The sequence below is a fragment of the Melozone crissalis genome, unplaced genomic scaffold (genome assembly GCF_028551555.1).
Source record: "Melozone crissalis strain CALT ecotype California unplaced genomic scaffold, PUWL_Pcris_2 ptg000042l_1, whole genome shotgun sequence".
NCBI classification, from domain to species: domain Eukaryota; kingdom Metazoa; phylum Chordata; class Aves; order Passeriformes; family Passerellidae; genus Melozone; species Melozone crissalis.
Genome location: NW_026535820.1, coordinates 52,744,006 through 52,767,491, shown reverse-complemented (window position 1 = coordinate 52,767,491; position 23,486 = coordinate 52,744,006). Strand labels below are relative to the sequence as shown.

Below are 23,486 nucleotides of genomic sequence, written 5' to 3'. Positions count from 1 at the left end.
TCTTAGCTAGCTCTGTGTAGCCAAAGCAATTACGAACACATCATAAGGTTTTGAATGTATTGTTCTAGTCTGTCCCATGCCCACATAGCTCAGCCCTGTGCAGATTGCTGGAAGGGCTCATCTCCTCAGTCATGTGTCTCATCTGGCCATCTGCACTGTGGTGACATGCAGAATTCAGCTGGTTTTGTACCAAATTGATGCAGTTGCTCTTTGAAGTTCTGTGCTATGAAATTGATCTGAGCTGTGGTAAGAAATCAAGTGATGTGTGGAAATCGTCTCTCCCCAATGCCTGTTCCTATTTTTTTGGTGCTGCTGTTGCTTTCCCCTGCTCTCCTCTCCTCATGTTACTGCTCTTTTCATCTGTGATCTTTATTTTGTACACTGACAGAGGCCAGGATTTACATGCCTGGTTTGAAATACCCAGGAGGCCTTGGCAAGATGTACCTCAGAGCCAATCTGGTCTTAAAGGAGCAATTAAAATAAGTCCCATGATGCTTTCATCCAGAAATCTTGAGACTCCTAAGCTGTCTGCTCTTTTGCTGAGGCATGTGCATATCCTGTAAAAAACATTTTAAAGAAAGGAAAGGAGCATTCTGATAGCAACACAATTATTTTTGTAACATTATATTTACTCAGCCTAGACATGCCATCAGTTTCAAATCTTATTTTTAGTAAAAACAAGAAAAAAATCTGAAGATGTTGAAATGGCATCAAACTACAAATGATGTAAAAGACTATTTTAATGTAATGTTTGATTATATAAATTATATTTTATTATGTATCCTGTAATTTTTTAAAAGAAGTTCCTAAGCAGTATTTTAACACCAAAGCTAAGCAGCAAGTAAATTTTTAATGCAACAATCTCCATCTTTCCATAGGCACACCAATGAGCATTGGTAGGAGTTAATTCTTATCTTTGTATCCATCTTCAACGTCCTCTGTCTCAGGAAAAAAGCATACTTTAAAAGTCAGTAAAAATGGACATTTTAGATCAGAGGAAAGTTCTAAGATAAATGCACAAGTGGTTAAGATACAGCTTTCCAAGTTCAGCACTTTTTTCAGCCTCTGCCTTTGTACCTTGTGCTATTGACTCATTCATGTAACAGTGACCCTGTACACCAGTCAGGGAACACATATCAATATTAAAAATAATAGTTTTATTATGTTCTGTCTCAAGGGCAAAATGTTCCTGAGCATGAGATATACCAGATAATGTCTGATCTGTGGACCTTCAGGCTAAGTAGAGAGAGGTAAGACATTACCCTCAAAGATAACCAGACTGCCTCAGGAATTACTCCCAGAAAAAGAAACAAAAAAACCCCCAAACCTTCAGAGTGCTCAGAAAGCAACTTTCATTGTATGAATGCAAGATTCTAGAATAATTTTAATCCTCAATAGTTCTTAAGACACAGCTTCCATACCCAGCTGCAATTCTCTGGGTCTTCAATATTCCTTGTGACACCTGGGCTATTCTAGCTCTGGTTTGGGTTGGCAGGGACCTTTCAAGGTCATCTATTCCAACTTCTCTGCGATGAGTAGGGACACCTTCCACTAGATCAGATTGCTCAGAGCCCTACCCAACCTGACTCTGAATGTTTCCTGGGATGGGGCACCTACCTCCTCTCTGGGCATCCCATGCCAGTGTTTTACCACCCAGAGAAGAAAGAATTTCTTCCTAGTATCTATTCTAAACCATCCTCCTTTTGGTTTAAAACCACCTTCCTGGTTAGGCATCCTTGACGTATCAGAGGCCACAATAAGGTCTCTCCAGAGCCTTCTTTTCTCCAGGCTGAACACTCTCAGCTTTTCCAGCTTTTCCTCACAGGAGAGGCACTCCAGGCCTCTAATCATCTTTCATGAACCTTCTCTGGACTCAAAGTCCACATCCTTTTTAAGTTAGGGAGCTGTTCCAGAGCTGGACAGTACTCCAGCTGGGATCTCACCATAGAGGAGTAGAGGGCCTCAACCTGCTGGCCACACAGTTACCATTCTTATTTTTTTGAGAGGTAACAATAGTATGCTCATCATGTGAGAAAATACATTAACATGAGAAAACTCAGCAGAAACGAGTATTACAGGATCACAAGTCAAAGCTTACTTAGATGGCATGAGGATGCTGAAACCAAGTTAAACTGAAGCATCTGAGATTACCTCAGTTGCTAAAATATGGTGCCAATAATACCAAGGTTATGGGTTTGATTACTTAAGAGATGGATTCGATCTTTGTGAGGCCCTTTCAAAGCAGAAAATTCTGTGATTTCTGTGATCTTAAGTGGTACCTCAGAAGTTCCCATATATTCCACTGGTGGAGTTATGCTGCCACCTATTGTGAGGATGAACCTGACACACGTTATTTTGCTAGGCAACGTTTGCAATAATCATCACTAGTCCTTCTCTTCTTTGTATTAGAAGTACTTTATTCTGAAATATCTGCTACTGATCAGTGCTGGGGAGAGGCTGCAGGCGTAGGTGGCCTTTCAGCTGGACCAAATACAGGTGTTCATACATTCTGATCTCTAATCTACCACATGCACAGTTTAATTTAGTTCTGTCTGCTGCTGTCAGCTCAAAAGCTGGTCCAAAATGAGAACCCTGCTTCTCTACTCAGATCAGTGGTCGAGGAATGCAGCCATGGGCAGAGAAGCAAAGTGCTCCTACTCTAAGATGTGCTTTTCCTTCCTCCCTCATGCGAGGAGCACAGGGCTATAGGTTGGTTCCACAAAACTGCAGACTGCACTTGAGCTGTAGTAGAAACACACGACTGTGCCTTTAGGGCCCCTCTTCTTTCCCCCAAGCACAAGGGCAGTCCATGTGGCCATTATATATATTATGCCCGATTCCAGCAGCTGCAGTCACCAGCCCTCAGCAGGAAACTCTGTTTTTCCTGTGTGCAGAATTTAGGCAAACTTATTTCAGGAGAGCAGCCTCAGGAGGCCCAGGCCAGCACACCTCCAGAGGCTCACACTATGAGCAAAGCTGAAACAAACTACAAGAGTACTTCCATCTCTCTAAAACTGAAGTAGCTTGGCACTGGCCAAGTTCTGCAGTTCTCAATGTACCTTTCCCCACTTTTTCACTTCCCCCTCAGCCTTGGCAGAACACAGAGATGCTCTGTTCCTTCACCTCTCCAGCAGTACCAGCTAAGCCAAGACCCAGACACTAGGCCATCCCCACCATCCAAAGGTCACTCAGCTGGGAAAATGAGGCCATCTGTTCAGCCACAGCAAGCGGCATCATCACACTCCTTGTGCTCCCTCCTTCCCATCCTCCCCAGGCCTGCCTCATTGTTCATTTTTTCTTCCAGCTTTAGGAACCAAATGGTTCCAGTCCAGAGCAGCACTACAAACCAGGAGTAGCACAATACTCAGGAGTGACTCCTGGACAGCCTGGATAGCTGCTCAGGCCAACCAACTAGTGGGATTTTCTCATTTATCTTTCGGGCATTCAGCAGCTTCCAAGCCACTCCGCGGGAGGGAGAATCTCTGCAGCTGCAGCTGGAGCGAAACCTGATTGCACAGACAGCAGTGGTGCAGCCAGAGAAGAGAGGACAGCCAGGCACACGGGCTGTCAGCTCTCCAGCAAATCTAGCACCACAAGTGTGAGGTGTTTCTGCTGCTTGCTGTGCCACAGGGAATGTGTTTTCACACTTCTGAGTTGAGTCCAGCCATGATCTGTCAAAGGCAGGGCTGCTTGCAGTATGGAGACAAAGGAGTGTACCAGGAACTAAAGATGGCACTGAAAGCAGGAGATGGCATTTTCAGAGTAGTATCACCATTTACAAACTCCTTGGACAGGTATTTGCACTCCCTGGAGTCCAGGGAAGGGACATGGGCCACCTGCAGTAATGGAAACTGTGTGATGGTGTCTGTGTGACTCCTGGGTTCAATATCCCACCGTGATTATAGGAATTGCCAGGAAGGTTGGGGTCATGGGCAACTTTCAGCCTCCTCATCACCTGCACTGATATCTCCAGAAGTAGGTTGTTCTGGGATAAAAAAATTCAAGGGAATAAAAAAATCTGAGATAAAAATCCAAGGTAGTCTGTGGCACTTGGCTCCATGGATAAACTGCAGCCAAGTGGTAGGAATTAGAAGTTCTCCTTACAGCAGAGTGAGATCAGAGTCCTCAGTACTCTTCCTAAGCACAACCTGAGCACATCCAGACACCGCATTCCTAGCAGACCCTTCCACTGCCCTGATCAGGCAAATTTTTCCAAGCTTCTTTCCTACTCCTGGTAACTCCTGGCACCCTTCCATTTATTTTAGGAATAGAAGATCTCACTTTCTTTTCACTACAAATCTCACTTTTCACTAAAGGTCTCACTTTTTTTTCACTACAGGACTAGGACACACATTATTTGCATGCAGTAGAACAACAACAAAAAAGCATATTTAACCTGGATTTTAGCCCAAATCCAGGAGCCACCAGGTTAGGATAGGCTTATCTGATCTGAAAGGGATGAGGTCCAAGTCCTGGGCCTGTCACACAAAGGCAACCTGTTTGTAACCAGGAGATTTCCTACATCTTAAAGAAGTTTAAATCAAGATATAATATCTTGACTTCAGACACAAAACTGACGTCAGTTTAAGTCAAATACTCTTGGCTTTGTCTCAAAAGTGACAAATTCCACCCAAAATGGTAGCTTGCTAAAACCTCCATCATCCCATCCCTACACCCAGCAGCAGTGATTCATCGTTCTCAGTGATAAAGGACAGTACACGCACACAGGTACTTTTTTTCTTTTTTTTTATTGCTGTTAATTCAAGGAAAAAGGTTGCATAAAATCCAATCTCTTCTAGAAATATAAGTGACCTTTCCAGTACATTTCAAATATCAAAGTATATGGTAAACATACAAATAAAGAGAAGGTAACATACCTCCTATTTACAGTACAGTATTTTAAATCATAAAATAAGTTCCATAAAGTACAACTGGCAGGTAATTCACAATACAAGTCCATTGGTGGTTTAACACCCTCACTTCAACTCAAACGCAGTTCAGTCATTTCAAGTGGTCCAAAAATACCCAGATCAAATAAAAATTTTAATCAAAATAATTTTCATTTACTACTTAAACTTTTTTTTTTTAAATTAAAGCTTTCATCTACCTCCCTCCCCTTCCCCCCCCTCCAAGAAAAAAGTTTCAAAATGTACACTGGTGCTATAAATATAAATGCTATCTATGAAGAAATGTAGTAATCAAGCTTTTTTTTTTCTTCAAGTTTTTTGTTTGTTTAGCAATTTATTAGACAGCTGAACCAAAGATTGATTTTCATTTCATCCCTCTACCGGACACTGGGTCTGATTTTAAGAAAAAAACATTTCTGCCATGAACTGTGAGGAATGCCAAACCTTATGGATATACAGTGGTAGTTGTTCATCGGTGTTGAATGCAGCAGTCAAAAAACACACTCGTCTTCCAGATAACCTCAGTGCACTTTAGGAAATCAAATATTACCTGGAAGCAATTTAGTACATATATTGGCTTTTAAAAATAAAATAAAAAATACAGCAGCATTAAACTTACTTACTCATGATACTGACATGTTTAATACCATCTTAACACTCATTTCAGTCTTTCACATTATACCGTAATTACGTATAGTGGTAAATTGTTATAAAATAGTGACTTTCCTATTTGGTAGACAGGTTCTAATACTAATACCTGACTATTTTGTAGAAAACCATAGCTTTTGTTCAGTTTGAAATAAAACATTTACATTCTAAGTACAATGCAACACTGTAATAGTTTAGGAAAAAAAAATTCAATCAAGTAATGTTCATTCTGTGTTGACACGATGTAGAATAGCTTTAAAAAAGGAAAAAATGCTGTCAACTTTCATTACAAATGCAAACACACTGAGTACAACATTCATACCATTTTTTCACCTTTGTTGCTGAACATACAGGCTAAAAAGCTACATGGGAAGAAAAATCTGTCAATTTAAGCTCGTTCATTGTTCTAAATCTGTTCCAGTCCACACAGTTTCAGCCCCTTCCTGCTCTGTGTATTTCCATTTGTTTGGGCCCCTCGAGAGCTGCGGATCTGTATTATTATCAGGTATAGTACACATACACTGTCATGTTTTCCTTTGGACTCTGCTAATAGGATGTTTGAACATCTCCTCTCAATTCATGAGCATTAAATTTAGAGTACGGGCAGGGTCTGTATGAACTGCTAAACACTCATGCAAGTCCAATGAATCCATGTGGACAACCAAGGAAAGTAAAGAAAACAGCAGCATAAGGAGAACAGGGAGGGAGGGAAGAAGATTGTGGTGGGGAACATGACCAAGTTTCTTCTTTCACCATGTGACTGCTCCACCAGTGATGTCAGAGGTCAGAGGAATTTTTTTAAAACTGCAGTAAACATTGCACATGTCTCAAGTCTTCAGTGCAAAAGCATGGTTCGAATGCTCTGTCTGATTGTTTGGCTGTGTGTGTGAATTACATGCATTATGCAAGCCTCTTGTAGAACCGGGAGGAGACCAGGGACTCAGCCTTCTTCTTTTGTACGGAACAGAGGTGCAAAAGCAATGAAAAATTCCAAAAGAATATAAAACCGGGAATGTCCCAAAACACAAGACCAACCTCCCCCTCCCACACACACCTTCCCCCAATTTCCCAAGCTTCACTTTAAGTAGGCAATGTTTACTTGTTTCAGTCTGCAGAATCCAAGGTATCATTGGAAGGGGGAGGGGGAGGTGCGTATCTCAGTCTGTAAGTGCCTAAAACAGGAAAGAGAACTACTAAGTCACTGCTCACAATTAAAATGGATTACAAAACCACTACAAGGTATCAAAATGGACATGCTCTTCAAAAGGCACTATCATCCTCCAGTCCTTTTAAAGTAGGTCCTCAGACTTAATCCTATTTTCTTTCATCCTCTTGCTAGAACTGTAAGTTTTAAAAAAAGATAGAGTGTAGATATAGTACTTGAGATCTACTGGAAAAATGAAAAGATGGTCCCCTCAAGGTTCATCTTTCCTGTTCCGGTCCAATCAAACTACTAAAGTCAGAATGGGAACAAGGGCAAGAATCAAAAATAGATTGTGCTTGATGCTGCAAAAACCTGCATTTTCCCCATTCTTCTGGACGGAGAGAGAAAAGGGAGCTATTCCTTTTATATTTAGCTCCAATCAGTTTATACCTTTTTGCTGCAACTTGTCTGAAAAGTTAAATGTATTGCATGACGGGGCACAGAAGGATGACTGATTGTGCAAAGGTAAGCCCTAGAAAATGCTAAATATCAAATGGCCAGTCTATTGGTTTTTCTTTCAATTCTCAGAAGTTTAAGGAATCCAAGGTCATATCATAAACAACTGATTTCTTTTTGCCAATGAATTCTCTCAAAAAGCACCCCACTGAATGGGAAAATTAAAACAACATGCAAGTCTCGACATAATGCCAAATCCAAACCAGCGAGAAAACAATGACAATTTAGGACTGATATCATTTTACTTTCCAGCTCTGAACCCATTTTTAACTTCACACTGTGAGCCCCGTTCCCTCGCACTGTTCTACAAGATTTTCAGGCAGAGATAGGATACTTTGCAGTTTTAGAGCAGGTCACTAGTGCACAACCATTTACACGAAACATACACACGCACGCACACCTTTCTGCAAGACCAGAAACAGCACATTCAGAAAGGTAAAGAGAAACTACCAAACTCAAAAGCAAGTCCTCTGGGAGTTATCATGATTACCTTGTTGACTGGCCTCCATGGATGACTGCTTACAGTCCTGCGCATAGTGTCCACTTACACCACAATTGTAACATGAAACGTTCCCATTCTTCTTGGGTCCCGACCCATTCGCGTTGGCAACTACGTTAGGTGCTGGATATACAGGATAGAACCTCCCAAATCCTGCCATCTGCTGCATACCATAGTTGGCTTGGCTTCCCATCACTGGGTCATGCATAAGCCCGTTTGCATACGGAGACTGAGGCAGGAAGAACGGAAGCTGTGTTCCATTGCTTTGATGTGCTTGATTGAGGTAGCTGCCATTGCAAAGTGATGGCAGAGTGAAGAAAGATGGAACTCTGTAGACTTGTCCATGAAGTGGGTTATGATAAAAATAGCTATTAATCTGAAGGCTGCCATTGGTCCCACAGCTACACCTGCGTCCACAAGAACCACAAGGGCCAGATCCCAGCTGCTGCGGAGGTAACATTGTCCCGTTAGTGTTATTATTCCCAACAGCGTTTATGTAGGATGTGCTGTCACTCTGTGCAGTGCTGTGTGTTAGAGCGGGGCTCGGGCTGGGGGCAGGGCCTGGCGTGTGCGTCGGGATTGCAGGAGGAACAGTGGACTGGACCTGACCAACACCGAGGCCAGCGGACTGAGGAGGTGAGGAAGTTGCTCCAGTGCTCAGCACGTTTGTATTCTGGTTGGGCAACACGCTGGTAGCGTGAGGGCTGCCTGGCAAAGCGTACGAAGCTGGTGGAGGTGGCGGCGCTGCTGTGGAGAGACCAGCTGCTGGAAGAACTACCTTGAGATTGGCAGGCTGAGGGATTGCTCCTGGGTTTCCCTCAATGTGAGGCACCATTTGATTCAGTCCTACCACCTGGGATGCAGGTTTTGTGATGGGATCTGTAGTAGGAACTGGGGATCCTGGGAAACTACCTGGATTGTGGACTGGGATAAAGGCAGTATTTGGTGATCCAATACTTAAGTTTCCTGTCGGCTGCTGTGGTCCGTTAACTGTGCAACTTTCTGATGATCCCTGTGGAGAGGGGATTTTCAACCTATGTATTGCCAAATGCAAAGCAGGGCTACCAGGCTGGACAGAATGTGGAAGGAAAGAGGATGGGACTGGCAAAGGGGAAGCCATGAGCTCAAGGCGTTTCTCAGGTTCACCAGAGGTCACCGGGCCCATTCCCGCAGGAGGGGAATTCGCAGCCTCTCTCACCGGCGAGACGGCGACAGGCGTGGTAACCAGCATTCCCATGGTTTTACCATCTGCAGATATGGGTGGTGGGACAACTGCTTCAGGCTTTTGGGCAGCGCTGTGCATCACACAGTGTAAGGCAGGCATGAAGGAAATATGCTGAAACTTTGCATTCAAAGGATCTTCTGAAAGGCTCCCATTTTCATTATTCACTGAAGAGATCTGAGCAGATGATTTGTTCGTATTTGATGAACTGACAGCACTGTAGCCGGTAAACCTGGTTGTATTTTGATTCCCAGAGTCCTCAGAATTGCTGTCTGTATCTGTGGGGATAAAAGCATTTGTCAGTCACAAGAACGAATCTCAATCAACAGAGAATCATGCCCTGGACCCATTTACCCATATAAAACCTAGTGAGGTTGATGACATGAATGATAGTTATGTCTTCCCAAACTGTGACAACTTCGAGATTCTTTTCATTCATCCAAATTAAGCTAGGTCCATCTTCATGACTTGTCTATATCTCCCTGCCCAACTAGCTACTGCGTCTTTGACTTGTGCACATCTGCAAATGTAAAGAGTAGGACACAGAATGAATTAGGAATTTGCATGTGTCTAGAAAGGTATTAGCAGAGATTATTTAAACTTGGAAGGAGTGGCAAATTGTCAGTACAAAAAGATGGAGCTCCCGGACATGCCACCCATAATTTCATATAAACTCAGCCCCTTTCAGGCCAAAGTTTTAATTATGACATATGTTTAGTAACCTAGAACTCAGTGGTATTAAAACAGTGCTAGAAGCCCTCAAAACACCCAGTCATGAAATCCACAAAGAAAAATCTATTCTGTGGCTAGTTCAGAAAACAAAGTACCTAATCAAACTAAAAAATGAACTAGAATAAATGCAATAAGAGATTAGTCTGGGAATAAAGGCATTCATGCACACTCTCCATAAATACAACCTCTGTCTTTTTCCTCTTCACTATCAAAGCTTTCCCGCCCATCATGTCGTGGACTAGAAGGAGAGCTGTAACTTTCAGACGATGTTTCTCCACACGTATCATGACCAGATCCAGCATCCAAATTCAGATCTACAAATAAAAGTTGTCAGATCTCAGTGTATGGAAGTGAGGTTATTTTGGTTTTCTCACATTTCTCACTAGTTGAGATTTTTGCCTGTTTCTACTTAATTGCATCTGTCCCCTGTATTCCTATCACTTCCGTTCCCAGCATTCAGAACTGGTCTCTTCCCTAAATTTGTGATGAGTGAATCCTTGGTGTTAAAGAAGGTGATACTGAAAATTGGTATTTATGCAAAGCAGTGAAAAGAATGATGATCCTGAATGATTCCTGTGATGTTTATGCTGGACTGCAGTACAACACTGATTTCCTTTGAACAGTAGCGATCCAGCATTTCCACTGGCAGAGCTGCAGCGCTCCTCAGTGACACCAGCACAGGCAGGAAGCTAACTCAGCAGGACACAGCAAAACAAAGCACCACTTCACAACTCACTCTTCTAGAACAGGCTTTAACCAAACTCTATCAACAAATCCTGTTTAAAGAAAAAGAGGTGAACTGAAAAAGTGGTTAACTGTTTTCTAAATTCTGAATGGATCATGGGACACACTTTTGCTGGAAACCACCTTTCAGGGTGGGTAGCTACTATGGTTTGGCTTTCAAGTACAGCCTCAGAGGGGAAGAAAAATGACAAATGCACCCTCTCTCAGAATCTATGACAAACACAAGCTGGAAACCCCAGCCCACAAAACCTTGGTTAGCAAAACCTCAGGACAAAAATTAGACCACTAATTATTATAATAATTTATAAATAAAATAATTTTCCTCCATTTTTTATTGCTACCGGAAGTTTAACAGGTTGGGATGGCTCACCAAAAAGTTGCCTTAATGCTTCAGTTCTTGAAATAATTTCCTGTATTAAACCCATAATTGCTTAAATTATTTTAAGAAGTACTTTGAACATCTAATATAAACTGGAGCCTCAGTGTGAACCAGGGATCACTAAGAGCCAGAGTGTAAAGTGCTAATCACAAAGAATCCAGTCTTAAAAGTTACCATTGTAACTAACTAATGCTTCAGACAAGCTCAAAATAGGGAGTTAAAAATGAAAGAAAACATGATGTAGTTAAGAATTACAGACTCAAAATAGGGCATTTCAAACCAAGCCTGGATATATAAACCTAGGCAGAGATTCAGATTGTTATTTTTCCCCACAGACTATTTCTCCAATAAGTATCTCAAAAGACAGTTTGATGTTTATATGTGGGTTGAAAGCTTGTCTTTGAGCAGGATTTAATGGCTTCCAGCCTCTGTGGGTTACAGCTTCTTTTTGAACCGGCCAACCATTTCACAGGAGGGAGTCTCACATCTGCAGAGTGGTGGGTAGTGAGCAAACAGAACTCCTATGGAAAAGCATTCCCTACTAATTTTGCAGAATCAGAAAATCAGCTGGTTTGGAAAATACTTCTGAGATCATCAAGTGCAACCTATGCCTAACACCACCTAAACCATGATACCAAATGCCACATATCCAGTGTTTTTCAAAACACATCCAGGGATGGTGACTCCACCACTTCCCTGGGCAGCCCATTCCAATGCCCTGTCATTCTTTCTGTGATTCATTTTTTTCTAATGTCTAGCCTAAACTACCCCTGGCACAGCTTAGGTCTGTATCCTTTGTCCTGTTGCTGTTTGCCTGGGAGAAGAGACTGATCCCCACCTGGCTACAGCCTCCTTTGAGGTGGCTGTACAGACTGATAAGGTCTCCCCTTACCCACCATTGCATCACCTCCTAAACTCATTGTCAGTTCATAAAACCATAAAACTCAGTGTGTTTTCCCTGACAACAAAAACAGTAATCAATCAGAAATGCATGCAGCAGAGCTCTGCTACAGAGTATGTTTTCTACTTAACGGCCCTTAACTATAGCTTTCCAAAATGCTTCTAGTCTTGCTAAGTTTGTGAACACTGAGTTCTTAAAAGTTTTACTCAAAGCTGTTTGTAAAAGGTAAAAACACCTGCCCATAAAACACAGCAATAATTCTGAACTGGATCTAGCTGGAACTCTCCAAGGTGAGAAGCAGTGAGAAAAAAGATTGAAATCTTAATGAAGATTGTATCACAAATGGAAGCAACAGTAAGACAAGGCACTTTTAGGAGTCCTTTCAATACTTAGGCCAATTAGGTGGTGTAAAATAAGGCAAATCTCTGTTAACCTTCCGTCACAAGAACTACATGTAAGACAGGCAAGGTCACAACTGATTGCGGGAATTTAGAAAACATCAAGATAGCGAAGTCAATGGGTAGCACAGACTACAGAAATTTGCAATAAAGCTTGAAGACTCAGTTTACTAAAGGAACACAAATATAAGTTTTTCTTACAACTGACTGATGTACACAAGTCTTGGCCTAGACACTCCATTTAGGATTACCCTAAACTGATGATCCTGCTAGGGCAGCAATACTGTGTGGTAGCTCAGTGGTCACCTGATATAAACACTACAGTTCATCAATGGTTCACACCACAGGTTTCAGACAGGTTTCTTGTGGGCCATTGCACAACAGATGAACAAACTAGTAGGCTGCAAAGAGCACACTAATGGCAAGATGCTCCATGTCCACACACTCAGACTGCTGAATTTCATATGGAAGTAGCCCAACAGTAGCTGTTTCTGCAATTACTCCACCCCATCAGCTGACTTACACAGACTTGACAAGTATTTTGCCACCTATGCACGAGAAGACACACTCCAAGCAATTGGATACAGAAGACTGAGTCTAGCGCATTCTGTACAGCAAGTCAGAGCACAAATTAGGCTGCCAATATACCAACTTGCACCAGAACATTTTTCAGACTTGTGCTTTCCCCTTTACAGAATGCCTCAAATAAATCAGCTGCAAGTTCTGTTTCTTACTAACAGCTTTGGAAAAAGCACCTTACCTTTTGCTGTCCCAGTACGGATGTGCTGCGACGCTGCAACTCGAACTCCATTGCTCCTGTTAGTCAACCTGCAGTCAGTTTTCTTTGCTTTCTCCCTGTGCAAATAATTTCATGGCTTTTTTGCAAATGCATGAGTACAAATAACCAACCATGAATGAACATGGAATGACACTGGAAACAAAGGCAGTGACTCCAGGCCAGAAATGCATATTTAATAGATATAACAACAAATAATAAACAATTAAATGGAGGCTGCTGGTGCAATATACCAGGAATTAAGCTACAAGCAGCATTACTAAACACTATGAATGAAGATCTATATAAGAAAAGATACTGAAAAGGAATAGGTGCAGCAAACAGTAAAGTCATTTTTGAAAGCTGATGTGTGTAATGCAGCCCTACACCAGTCTAGCATAGTAGCATCTGGAAACTTGGAAGTAGGCAGAGTAGTAGGTAAGGGTTGAAGTGCTTTCACTTCTCACAGTGCAGAGCTGTGTAGCCTGCAGGAAATTCTGAAGCCCTCTGATGTGCAAATTATGTTCATTAAGACATTTCAGTCAGTTATCACCCACTTCATAATGTTAAAGGTTGCTGTCAACCCTCATTTGATTTTCAGTATATTCTGGACAGCTGTACACCTTTTGAGTTTCAAATAAATATAAAGGGGAAAAGGCAATATAGTTAAGAATATACTTCCACTCCTTCATCTTTTTATTAAATGCCAAGCGCTATTTTGAGAAATTAATGCATTCACTTAAAATTCTATTTTTCAAGTTACTTCTTTACAGAATATAAAATAAGGATTTTTATGCAGCCTTGCCTCACACCATGCCAGCTCTTGTGCCAGCACAGCAAATGAAAGCACCTAATTGATGGCAGACACTGTTTATCAGAGTGAACGCATTACACTCCATTTCTGGATTACCAGTTACTTTAGAAACCTACTTTTCCAGCTGTGGCTTTCCTTTCTTCTTGCTTACTGCAGACAGACTTCGTTTTTCCACTGTGTGCTAGACAGAAAATAGAAAGACACCAGTCAAGCAATTATGAAAGCCAAGACAACACCTCTTCTAGACTGACAGGTCCACAAGTGCAAGAGCAGTGGGCTCACGGGTGCTATAACCACTCAAAGAACCACTTGTTCAGTGCATCTGAGCCTATAAAATAATGTGTCATGTCTCGTGTTTACACGAAAATCAGCAAAACATTCAGCAAATTACTACTTGCAAGTATGCCAGAGATATCAATCAAATTATTGTTTGCATGCTGTTCTTCCTCCAGAGGATAAAAACAAATGTGTTTCATCACATACCTGCTAAAAAGGCCGATCACCAAGCTTAAGGAGCTATAAAATTTGTTGTTATAAATGGAATTATTTGATAGTTGGGTGAGGGAAATACATGTGACAAATTATTTCTACATAGTGACAAGCAGGTACCTAGCCTTAAACTAGAGGTTTAAGCTGCTAAACTGAACTCTAGAATACAGCATACAAGCACATAAGAAAAAACAATTTTTAAAGTATGCTATCAATAACTGTCATATGTCATCACTATCATTAACAACTCATATTTGGCAAGGAAGTAAAATTTATGAAAATTCTGAAATAATCACTGTCCAAATCACTGTATTTGGACTTCCTTTAAATAGCTTTTCCTTTGCTTTAGTAAATTAACCTTTTTCTTGCTTCAAATTTGCAGTGTTTCAAACTTTGATGCAGCCTACCATTTCATTTTCAGAAGCCAACCTCAATTCACTACCCTGCTTTATCAAAAAAGGAAACTATTTTTGTTTGGCTTGCTATTCCATACATAACAATCAATAGCCAAATTCCAAACATAAATGAGAGCAATATCAAACAATTCGAACACTCAGTGTTTTTCATATATAAGTAGTGAGCAAGCTTCCTTCCCCCAAATTCAGTAGTAGATAATTTTATTTATAAATAATTATTCTGCTTATCTACAGTCATAATGAGATTGAGCATTGAAGAGACACAAATCCCAGAAAAAGTGTATATGCAATCTATTAACTTTTTTCAAAGATTATTACTTAAATAATGCAGGTGAGACAGAAAGAATATGTTTAACCTATTGTACCTACTGTAGCATTAATACAGTTTAGCTACCAATACTGTTTCTAGTTTGTTCCTTGCAATAACAGAAATTGCCCAGGCATTCTGGAATCCTCTCTGATGACAATGCTAAAGTAATAGGAAAGTGCCTGATCAGAAATTAACATTAGACTTTTCTGATTACTTACATTCTCCTGGGGAACTTTATTTACCAATTCACAAACAAAATATTCAGCTTTCTGAGAGTGTGGTAAGGAATTATGAAGGGTTTTCTAATCAAGGTAAGTCAGTAGCAACTTCAACACTTATTTTGTACAATATTACGAGCACTTGTCATCTTTTAAAGCTAAATCTCATCACGTGTAGTGGACAATCTTCTCAAGTTTCTCGGAATATGGTTTTAAAGAATAAACAGCAACACACCTGGTCAAGTAGGTTAGTACAGTGCTCTGGGTGCTGCTGGACAATACAGCTTTTTCTCCTCCAGTCCATTACCCCATTCTGCTCCGAGTGCTGAATGTTAAGGCTATCCAGTGAAGAACATTTCGCACTGTTAGTGCTGCTGAAAAGAAAAAAAAATGCCCCAAAAGTTATGCTGATGTGAACAAACTTGAGGGCTTGTCTTACCAACATACATATTTTGCATCATGTTGGGAAATTTTGCTCTCAGAAAACCCTAGGAATTTTCAAGAGGTTTAAAAGATGTAAATTACAGCAGTTCTTGTGCTCCAAAGTTATGATCTGATCATAACTGGAGTTCTTTTTTCATTTGTCTACTATAATTTGATGTAAAATTCAGAACAACAGAATTTGAAGAAAACAGTAATTGAGGGCAGAGTTTCCTTGGATATTCCTAAAACACAAAAACTTTGCTATTTTCATACCAGACATGTGGCAATTTTCCAGACAGAAATGTAGTCTGAATTCATCTTCTTTCTTCCTTATCATTAATGACAAAGCTGGAATTACTTTTTAAACCCTGTTTCAGAATTCATGAGATATTTAAAGAATGGAGCACACAGTTACTACAGATCATACTGCAGCTGTGTTTGTTTCAATTTTGAAATGGTCATCTTGCTTTGCATTTTTACCTCCAGGAATGCTAGTTTTGAGTAGTGCTGGGAGAGGGGAGTTACATTTGGCATTTACTTTGGACTTTTTAGTGATTTCCACTGAAGCTCTGCTCTACAGCAGCCAGTCAGAAGAAATATTGAACTAGGTCTGAGACCACTGGTCAGCTAAAGCTGCTGGAAAATAGTCAGGGTCCTGACAGAGTCAGTAAGGCACAAGGACCTATAATCTTTCCATATCTCATACAAAATTATGCCTTACTGCAGGTTGTATACTAAAGAAAAAAAGAAAAAAGGAATTAACACTTTTAAATTCTTATCTAAATACTTATGCTGATAATTGAAAGTGCCTTTTAATTCAGGGTTGCTGGCAAGCTGCTTCACAAAAGTTAAGCAATATGAAATGTTACTCAGCTCCATGATGGCAGAAATCCAGCTCACTGGAAAGCACAAGACATGCTCAAGTTCCAGTAGCTACCTACTAAATATCTCTGTGAGTAAGGGCTCCAACTACTTAAAAGATACACAACAGAATATTTTTAAAAAATTAAGAAAATAGCAAGAACCCAAGGTCCCAAAAGACAGACATAAACCCCTGATTGCAAAGACAGAAGTAAGGTCACTTTAGAAACTTCTGCCAAGTGGAGGTAAATTGTTTCACTGCCAAATTTGCAGTCATTTCGTGGAAACTGTAACATTACTAAAGTTTTTGTTTTCTATGTGTGATCTCATTGCTACCAGTAAATTTTTCAACTTTTCACGAGTACGGCTGCAACAGTGAATGAAAACAAGAGGCAGACAGATGCACAATGTACCAATGCTGTTTGAGATAAACTGCTTGTGACTCTAAACAGCTTTATGCATATTTATAACAGAAAAGTTCCATTCAGTGCCATTTCTTTGCAAACCCATAAACAAAAGGCATAGATTTTAAGGAGACAGATCACATAAACCAAACAGGAAAGGATTAACAGACCTCTCGCAGTCAAGGAGAAAATATATTTCCCCCTCTTAGATAAACAGAAAATAATAGTTAGCTAAAGAAATTTCTTTCTCAGAACTTTGTGGAAATGTCTGTCCTTCTCTTCTACCTGAAAGACAGATCCTAAACTATGGTCAGCCTTAGTGTAATTCATTATACAATGACTAAAAAAAATAAGACAATTTCTTTATTAATAACCATAAGCTAGTAAATTTGGATCCTGATCTGATAAATTTGTAGTAGACTGTATATTCACCATTATAATCACAGATTTTGTCAAGTTTACACTTTCTTCTTGAGGAAATATAAGCTGAAAGTAGGACAGTTTAAAACCAAAACAGACAAAAAGCACTAAGTTGTCTTGGGGTGAGTTCACAAGAATTTTGTCTGGTAAAGATTTCTGGACCTTAACCAACACTGTTCTGTGCTATGTTTATATCTAATTATTGGAATTCCAGGTAAACTTTCACTACAAGATAAATACCTTTTACAGGCAAATCAACACTGAACAAAATTGCAAATCACAATAAATTCTGTATCCATTCCTTTCCCTTGATTTAGGTGAATTATGCACAACTATATACAAACATACCTGAAGTCTTTAATCAAAATACTTTAATGAGTGAATTCACATTAGGTACTTCAGGAATCTGAAGGCATATATAAACTAATATGGTTAGGAACTGCTTCCACTTACAATGGACACAAACCAGAGAGGTGTGCATGCATCTGCCAGTGAGCAAGGGCAAGAATGGTCTGCCTTCTCCTGTAAGCTCCTCTTTGAGGTTTACTAGCCTTCAAATCAATAGCACTGGAAATTTTCAGTACAAGCATGGGGTTATGCGCACATAGGAAAGATACACGCCATACAAATCACGGCATATCTTATAAACACAAATCAAACATCAATTCAGATTGGGAAGATCCACTAAATTTGGGAAAGAAGAGCTATCCAAATGACTTAGACCTACAGATTTAGAAATAGGGTCTTCTGAACTATTTTTCTAATAGTTCAGAAGTTAATAACAACCTCCTAAATTATAAAAATTAGACCAGAACAGCCCACCACAAACAAACAAAAGCTCCACAAAGAAGCTTTAATCTAGAAGGACACATACTCTCAAAGCACCAACAAATGGAAGTTCAGACATGTAACATGGTCACATTACACCCTAGTACTTACTTGGCAACAGGACTTTTTCCATTATGTTTCTTGTGAACTGCTGTGTGCTGCATTACATCTGGAAAAAAACCCAAAGTATAATTTCAACAGAAATTCCATTTAATCTTTTAAATCAATCTAGCAAATTCATCTTTCCATAACTACCAGGCACATAGCAGAAGACATCTCCATTAAACAGGTCAGGCTTAATTTACAGTGCTGAAATTAGCAGGTGTTGCATAGAAGAGAAATCAATTTGTATAGATTATATAAACAAGACTCTTTACCTTCCATTTCACAGAACAATAAAACAGAAAGAGAGGAACTATGACAATGCCAATGTTTGCTCACCTCTGTATTTAATTCTAAGCACTTAATGCATGACTGAGTATCACCCAGTATGAAAGATCAGAGAGAGAAGAAAGGAATGAATCAGAAAAAAATACAACATTTTGTTATTTCTTCTGAATACTGAAATTAATCTCAAAACTATGTCACACATTCCGACTAGCAAACGAAGACAAGTCCTACACTAAAGTACTGCATTCTGAACCTGAAAATTCACTAGACAAGTAAAGCTTTGCAAATTACACCTGCCAAAAAGAGATACAGCCTCAAGGCTCAGCTGGGTGGGGCTCCAAGTAACCCAGTACGGTGGAAGATTTCCTGCCTGTGGCAGATGGTTTGGAACTTTAAGATTTCCAACCTAAACCATTTTAAGAGTCTACAAAGAAAAACTGAGAATTTCAGAGATATAGTCTACCCTTTTTTTTACCGTAACTGTTACATTTTAACAAAAGCAACTTTCCTTAATTCCAACTACTGATGATCTTAGTATTCTTGGTACTTAGGATTTTGCCCGAACTCCCGTCAATGCTACACCTAAGTTCAAATTCTAGTTGAAAAATTTGAGAAAAAAATTATTTTTAAACTTCTGGTAACCACTAAAATGGCACAAAAGGGGTTCTGGTGTTCTGAAATGCATTTGTAGTTTCACCAGATGAAGAGATTTATGTATTTTTAAGAGCAGTATTTAAAAGACTATTTGGGTAATAGATTGTAAATTTACTTGGTGTGCTCTGAACTCTTAAGAATATGGCAACGATTATCAACACAAGAAAAAGCTGTTCAAACTGCATATGTAGATTACTGAATCCACAGAAATTCAACAGCAAACTTCTAATGAATTATTAATGTGAAAGAGGATAAGAGCGCTGCCATTACTTGAAAGCCAGCATAAGTGTTCAGTGGTCTGTGTTCACCCATCAGTCCCCTTTCCCGTTCTTTCCACCTACCAGGAGCTTGTACTTGTTTCCTTCTAAAAACAATGCAAAACTGGCTTGCTGTTCCTTTCAGAATGAAATTACTGACCAGTCACCAGGCTGCTGCTTCCATGTGTGAACTGTTTTTGAGGCATTTGAAAAACACAAGCTTTCAGACTGTAATCAATATTCACTACAGTCCCAACCTCAGTAACCGTCCAGAGTATCAAAGCAACATAGGTTAAGAACAAGAAAAGGAAAACTTGAACTTCCTTCCTGTGTAAAATTACAAGCTAGACAAATTTGGCATATTTAATGTAAAACAGTCTTGAAATACTCTTGAAATACCCTTGAAATACTGCACTTAACTCTGAACCCTGTAACTGAAGAATAAATAGGTAAAGACATGAAAGTCTAAAAATAATCTTGGCTCATGTAAATTGTGAGGTATATATTCCTGGTTGTTCAACACAGCTGTGGACTTCTGCCTTTGAGCAGTCTATGAATGCTGCCACTTCTTGAGTTATAGAACAACCTCTTAAGGAAACTGCTGAAAGTACACAAAAATTCTTCATTTGCATAGCAGATTTAAATCAATTTTTGTACCATTTTATACCAATGGAGAAATCAGTGAAGTGTATGATTTTCAGAACTGATTGGGGTAAAATATCTCCAAGAACCACCTTTGAGTACACAACTACCTTCCTCCTGACTTGAAGCTTCTGAACTGTCCTCCTTGAAGTGTTCTGCTGTCTTAACCGTCTTCAAAGAGGGTTGTAAGTTACCTGCAGAGAATAAAGTTCACGTAGTAACTTTATAGATCTTGAACAATTGGACAGTTCCTGAATGTTTGCACTAAACTGGAAGCTAGGGAAATGGAAGACTGAACTTACTGGTTGGCATGTGGCAGCAACTTAAATATTTTTTAATATAATTTTTGTCAAAGCAGGCCATCTCCAAGAGTAAAGGCTTTTAAGTGATACTTTTATTTTAAAGAAAATAGTGTCGAAAATAATTCTATGGGGTACAATTTCAAAAGGCTGTGATTGTGATAATTATTAGAGATATTCCTACTATGCTGCACTTCAGATTTTTCTTTATAATCTTTTTGTGTTACAACAGGAAATGGGAGGAGAGCAATGATAGTTACTAGCATTCTTCTGCAACAAATTACACTCCTCCACTGTCAAATCATTCATCTGCCAAAAGCAACCTAATTTGGGATAAAGTCTTCTAGTGCCCTTAGCACAGTCTTCACACACCATTTTTGCCTTTTTATGCCGGACAGGATGAAAAATAAGTAAGAATAATATTAACAGTTTTATTGCAAAAACACCACATCCATGCTCCGAGAAAGGACTTAATTTCTTTAATAATCTAATTCTAAGAGTTCACTCTTCCTCTCTCAAAAAGTTTCAAGTTAGTGCAGGTAAAAGCACCTGAAAGCTGCTGCTTAGGAGGTTGAAACATTGATAAGATCTTTCTGAATAGCATCTGCATAGAAGATACTACATCCCCAGAGATCATGTTGGAATCAAAAGTCTACTCCAACCTGAAAAATTGTCTAAACAACTGAGTTTATGAATCAAGAGGGAGCTAATTGATTTCCTCCTTAATGGAACCATAGCAGCATAATTAAGCGTACTGAATATTCAGCATGAGAAAGCCACTATTATTTAAGGTATGAAGACTTTTCACAAACACAGAATTTACTTCCACATAGGTTTTGTAAATAACTTTGTATTTCTGTGAAAAGATATTTTTATCGCTGACTCTGTATAGCAACTGAAGACCAATTTAAGCCACAAATGCTTTGTCTGTCAATTAATTCTGCATGTTCTATTTGAGAACTAGATGAGATTTTTTCTTAAATATATGCTTCCTTTCCCAACACTGTCAGCATATGCAAAACGTGCAACTATGACTAACTTGCAGTAACAAGGTGCAGGATTACAGGAATCCTAAACAGGAAACCTAGAAAAACACAGAAACCAACAATAAAAAAAAACCCTCAAGGGCTACTTAACTGGGGCAATTTTGGCAACAGGTGGGGTGAGCACTTTTGTCTTAGTATAGCTTCTATTAGCCTGCACCACAGGAAATATGACTGTGAGCTACCATGGACAAGCCATCCACTTCCCCTTCTCAAAAGAAAAACACTTAATACTAATTACTGCTAACACAGTAATTCTCCTCATCAAATGTTTTCTTAATATCTAACTCAATGTCAGGGCCTGAATCATGCCAATGGGCTTTGCAACTCTTCCCTGCTCTCCTTCATTCACCTGCCCACAGTGAAGATCCAATCCGGTACACCGCAGTGTTGCGATCTGGGGTGTGACTGCTGGGAAAAGAACTGGAAGATGCCTCAGCCAGGGCCTCCATCCTGTGGCTCAGGAGCTGCATTTGAGCTCAGGCTCTTGCCTAGGGTGCACTGCCAGCACACCTGTGCCTGGACATGAATCTTGCTGATCCTGTTTTTAACCCTGACCTACTGACTTGTTTTTCTGCCTTGACCTCAGACCTGCCTCACCACTCTGGACTTGTCTGGCAATCACAAGGTTCTTGCCTGCCCCTGGTCCTAATCTTCCTCATAAGAAGTTAAGCCTAATGCTTTCTGTCTGATCCATCAGAGAGAACAGATCATCCCCTTTACATTAGGACTCTGGTATTTGATGACTTAAATAATTTTCCATTTGAGTCTTTCCTCCACTCTGCTAAACAATTAAGTTCCTCATCCTGTCTGTCATACATTCAACATCTGACAAATCCTCATGAACTTTCATGTGCTGAATTATTTATTACTATAAAAATTATCTCACATTTAAGATCACTTTGTAATCCATAAGACTTCTGACAGAATTGACATTTGTCTGTTCTCCTTCTGGTCTACCCACCCTGCAGATCATTTCTGCCCTGTCTTGATGGAACTTGGCACTAGTTCTTTTCTGAAACCATTTCAAACTACTACCAAGTACAACAATGCATCTGTAAGTACTTCCCAACCAGATGAAGTCTACAGTCCAAAATATGCACACCCTGTCCAGCGTGCCCATCATTAATATGAATCTTTCTGGACTTTGGAAACTCCTTCCTCCCCTTGCAGCCTTTCAGTACAACAGAGGTGTCAATTCTCACAGCAGTAAATTCCAGCCAGTTCCACAATTACCTTGTAATTAGTTTAACATTTCCACAAAATTGCCATGTAAGAATGTACTAAGTGTTACTAAAAAATGATACAAAGCGACCTACAGCTTCTACCCTAACCACAGCGCTTCTATCTCATCATGGAAAGAATACATCCCTCACAGATCACACACATCATTTCAAACTGAAGTCAGCTGTCATTCCTCTAGTTTTTCCCAAACAAATATGAGCTGTCTATTTGGAATCTCCAATCTATTCAATTTCCTACTAAGATCTTTTGCAACTCCTGAGGCAGTGGCCTCCCAGTGAGTGCCTCAACTGTCATGTGTGTAACATGCACTGAAATAAGGAAAGATTAAATGGAAATAAAGATCACATCATCCTAAGGCATTCACACAGGGAAGTCAAGCTTTGGTTACACAAACTGTAATACACAAGTAGGTTAAGAGGGCCACCAAAGAAATCTCTGCAATATAAATGATGGTACACAATTCTGTATGTTCTGAAATTAGGGACATCCCATCATTTATGTACTCAAAACAAATCTCAGTTTAAATATCAAGAGAGATGCTTATCTACAAAAGAAAACAAAAAGCAGATGTGATTTTTCGAGTCAGTTCAAACTTTTTGTTCCAAAATTTAAATTTTGTGAAATGAAGACATGTCAAACATACTCATACTCAAACATAATCAATTCATAACAGCCTACTTGAAGAGCATGACGGTACAGAGAAGAATGAAAGAAAGAATGAAAGAAAGAACAAAAAGAACACAAGCTGATGCTACATAGCATGTTCCCACTGTCAAAAGTATGAGTATCTGCTCAAGAAACTATTCATTTACCAGGAGTTCAAACACAACCAGTGGAATATAACACACAAACAAAAAATTGTAAAACGGTACTTAGGCACAGCAGCAAGATTAGCTTTTTATAGACTT

The 23,486-nt window shown here is 39.7% G+C and overlaps 1 protein-coding gene across 2 annotated transcripts in view; it reads right to left on the bottom strand.

The window, feature by feature from the left end:
• Window positions 1–4,755: 4,755 nt before the first annotated feature.
• The window catches only part of ZCCHC2 (zinc finger CCHC-type containing 2), a 43,964-nt gene continuing 25,233 nt past the window's right edge, over window positions 4,756–23,486 (bottom strand). Inside the window, exons 7-14 of one of the 2 annotated variants that reach the window (XM_054284780.1) lie at window positions 20,102–20,185; window positions 18,160–18,217; window positions 15,348–15,486; window positions 13,796–13,860; window positions 12,851–12,945; window positions 9,854–9,982; window positions 7,706–9,214; window positions 4,756–6,727 (exon numbers count right to left, since the gene is read on the bottom strand). In XM_054284780.1, the coding sequence (XP_054140755.1) occupies window positions 6,660–6,727; window positions 7,706–9,214; window positions 9,854–9,982; window positions 12,851–12,945; window positions 13,796–13,860; window positions 15,348–15,486; window positions 18,160–18,217; window positions 20,102–20,185 (2,147 nt within the window). In that variant the 3' untranslated portion in view covers window positions 4,756–6,659. The remainder of the gene's footprint in view (window positions 6,728–7,705; window positions 9,215–9,853; window positions 9,983–12,850; window positions 12,946–13,795; window positions 13,861–15,347; window positions 15,487–18,159; window positions 18,218–20,101; window positions 20,186–23,486) is intronic. The other variant, XM_054284781.1, reaches the window with a different exon arrangement.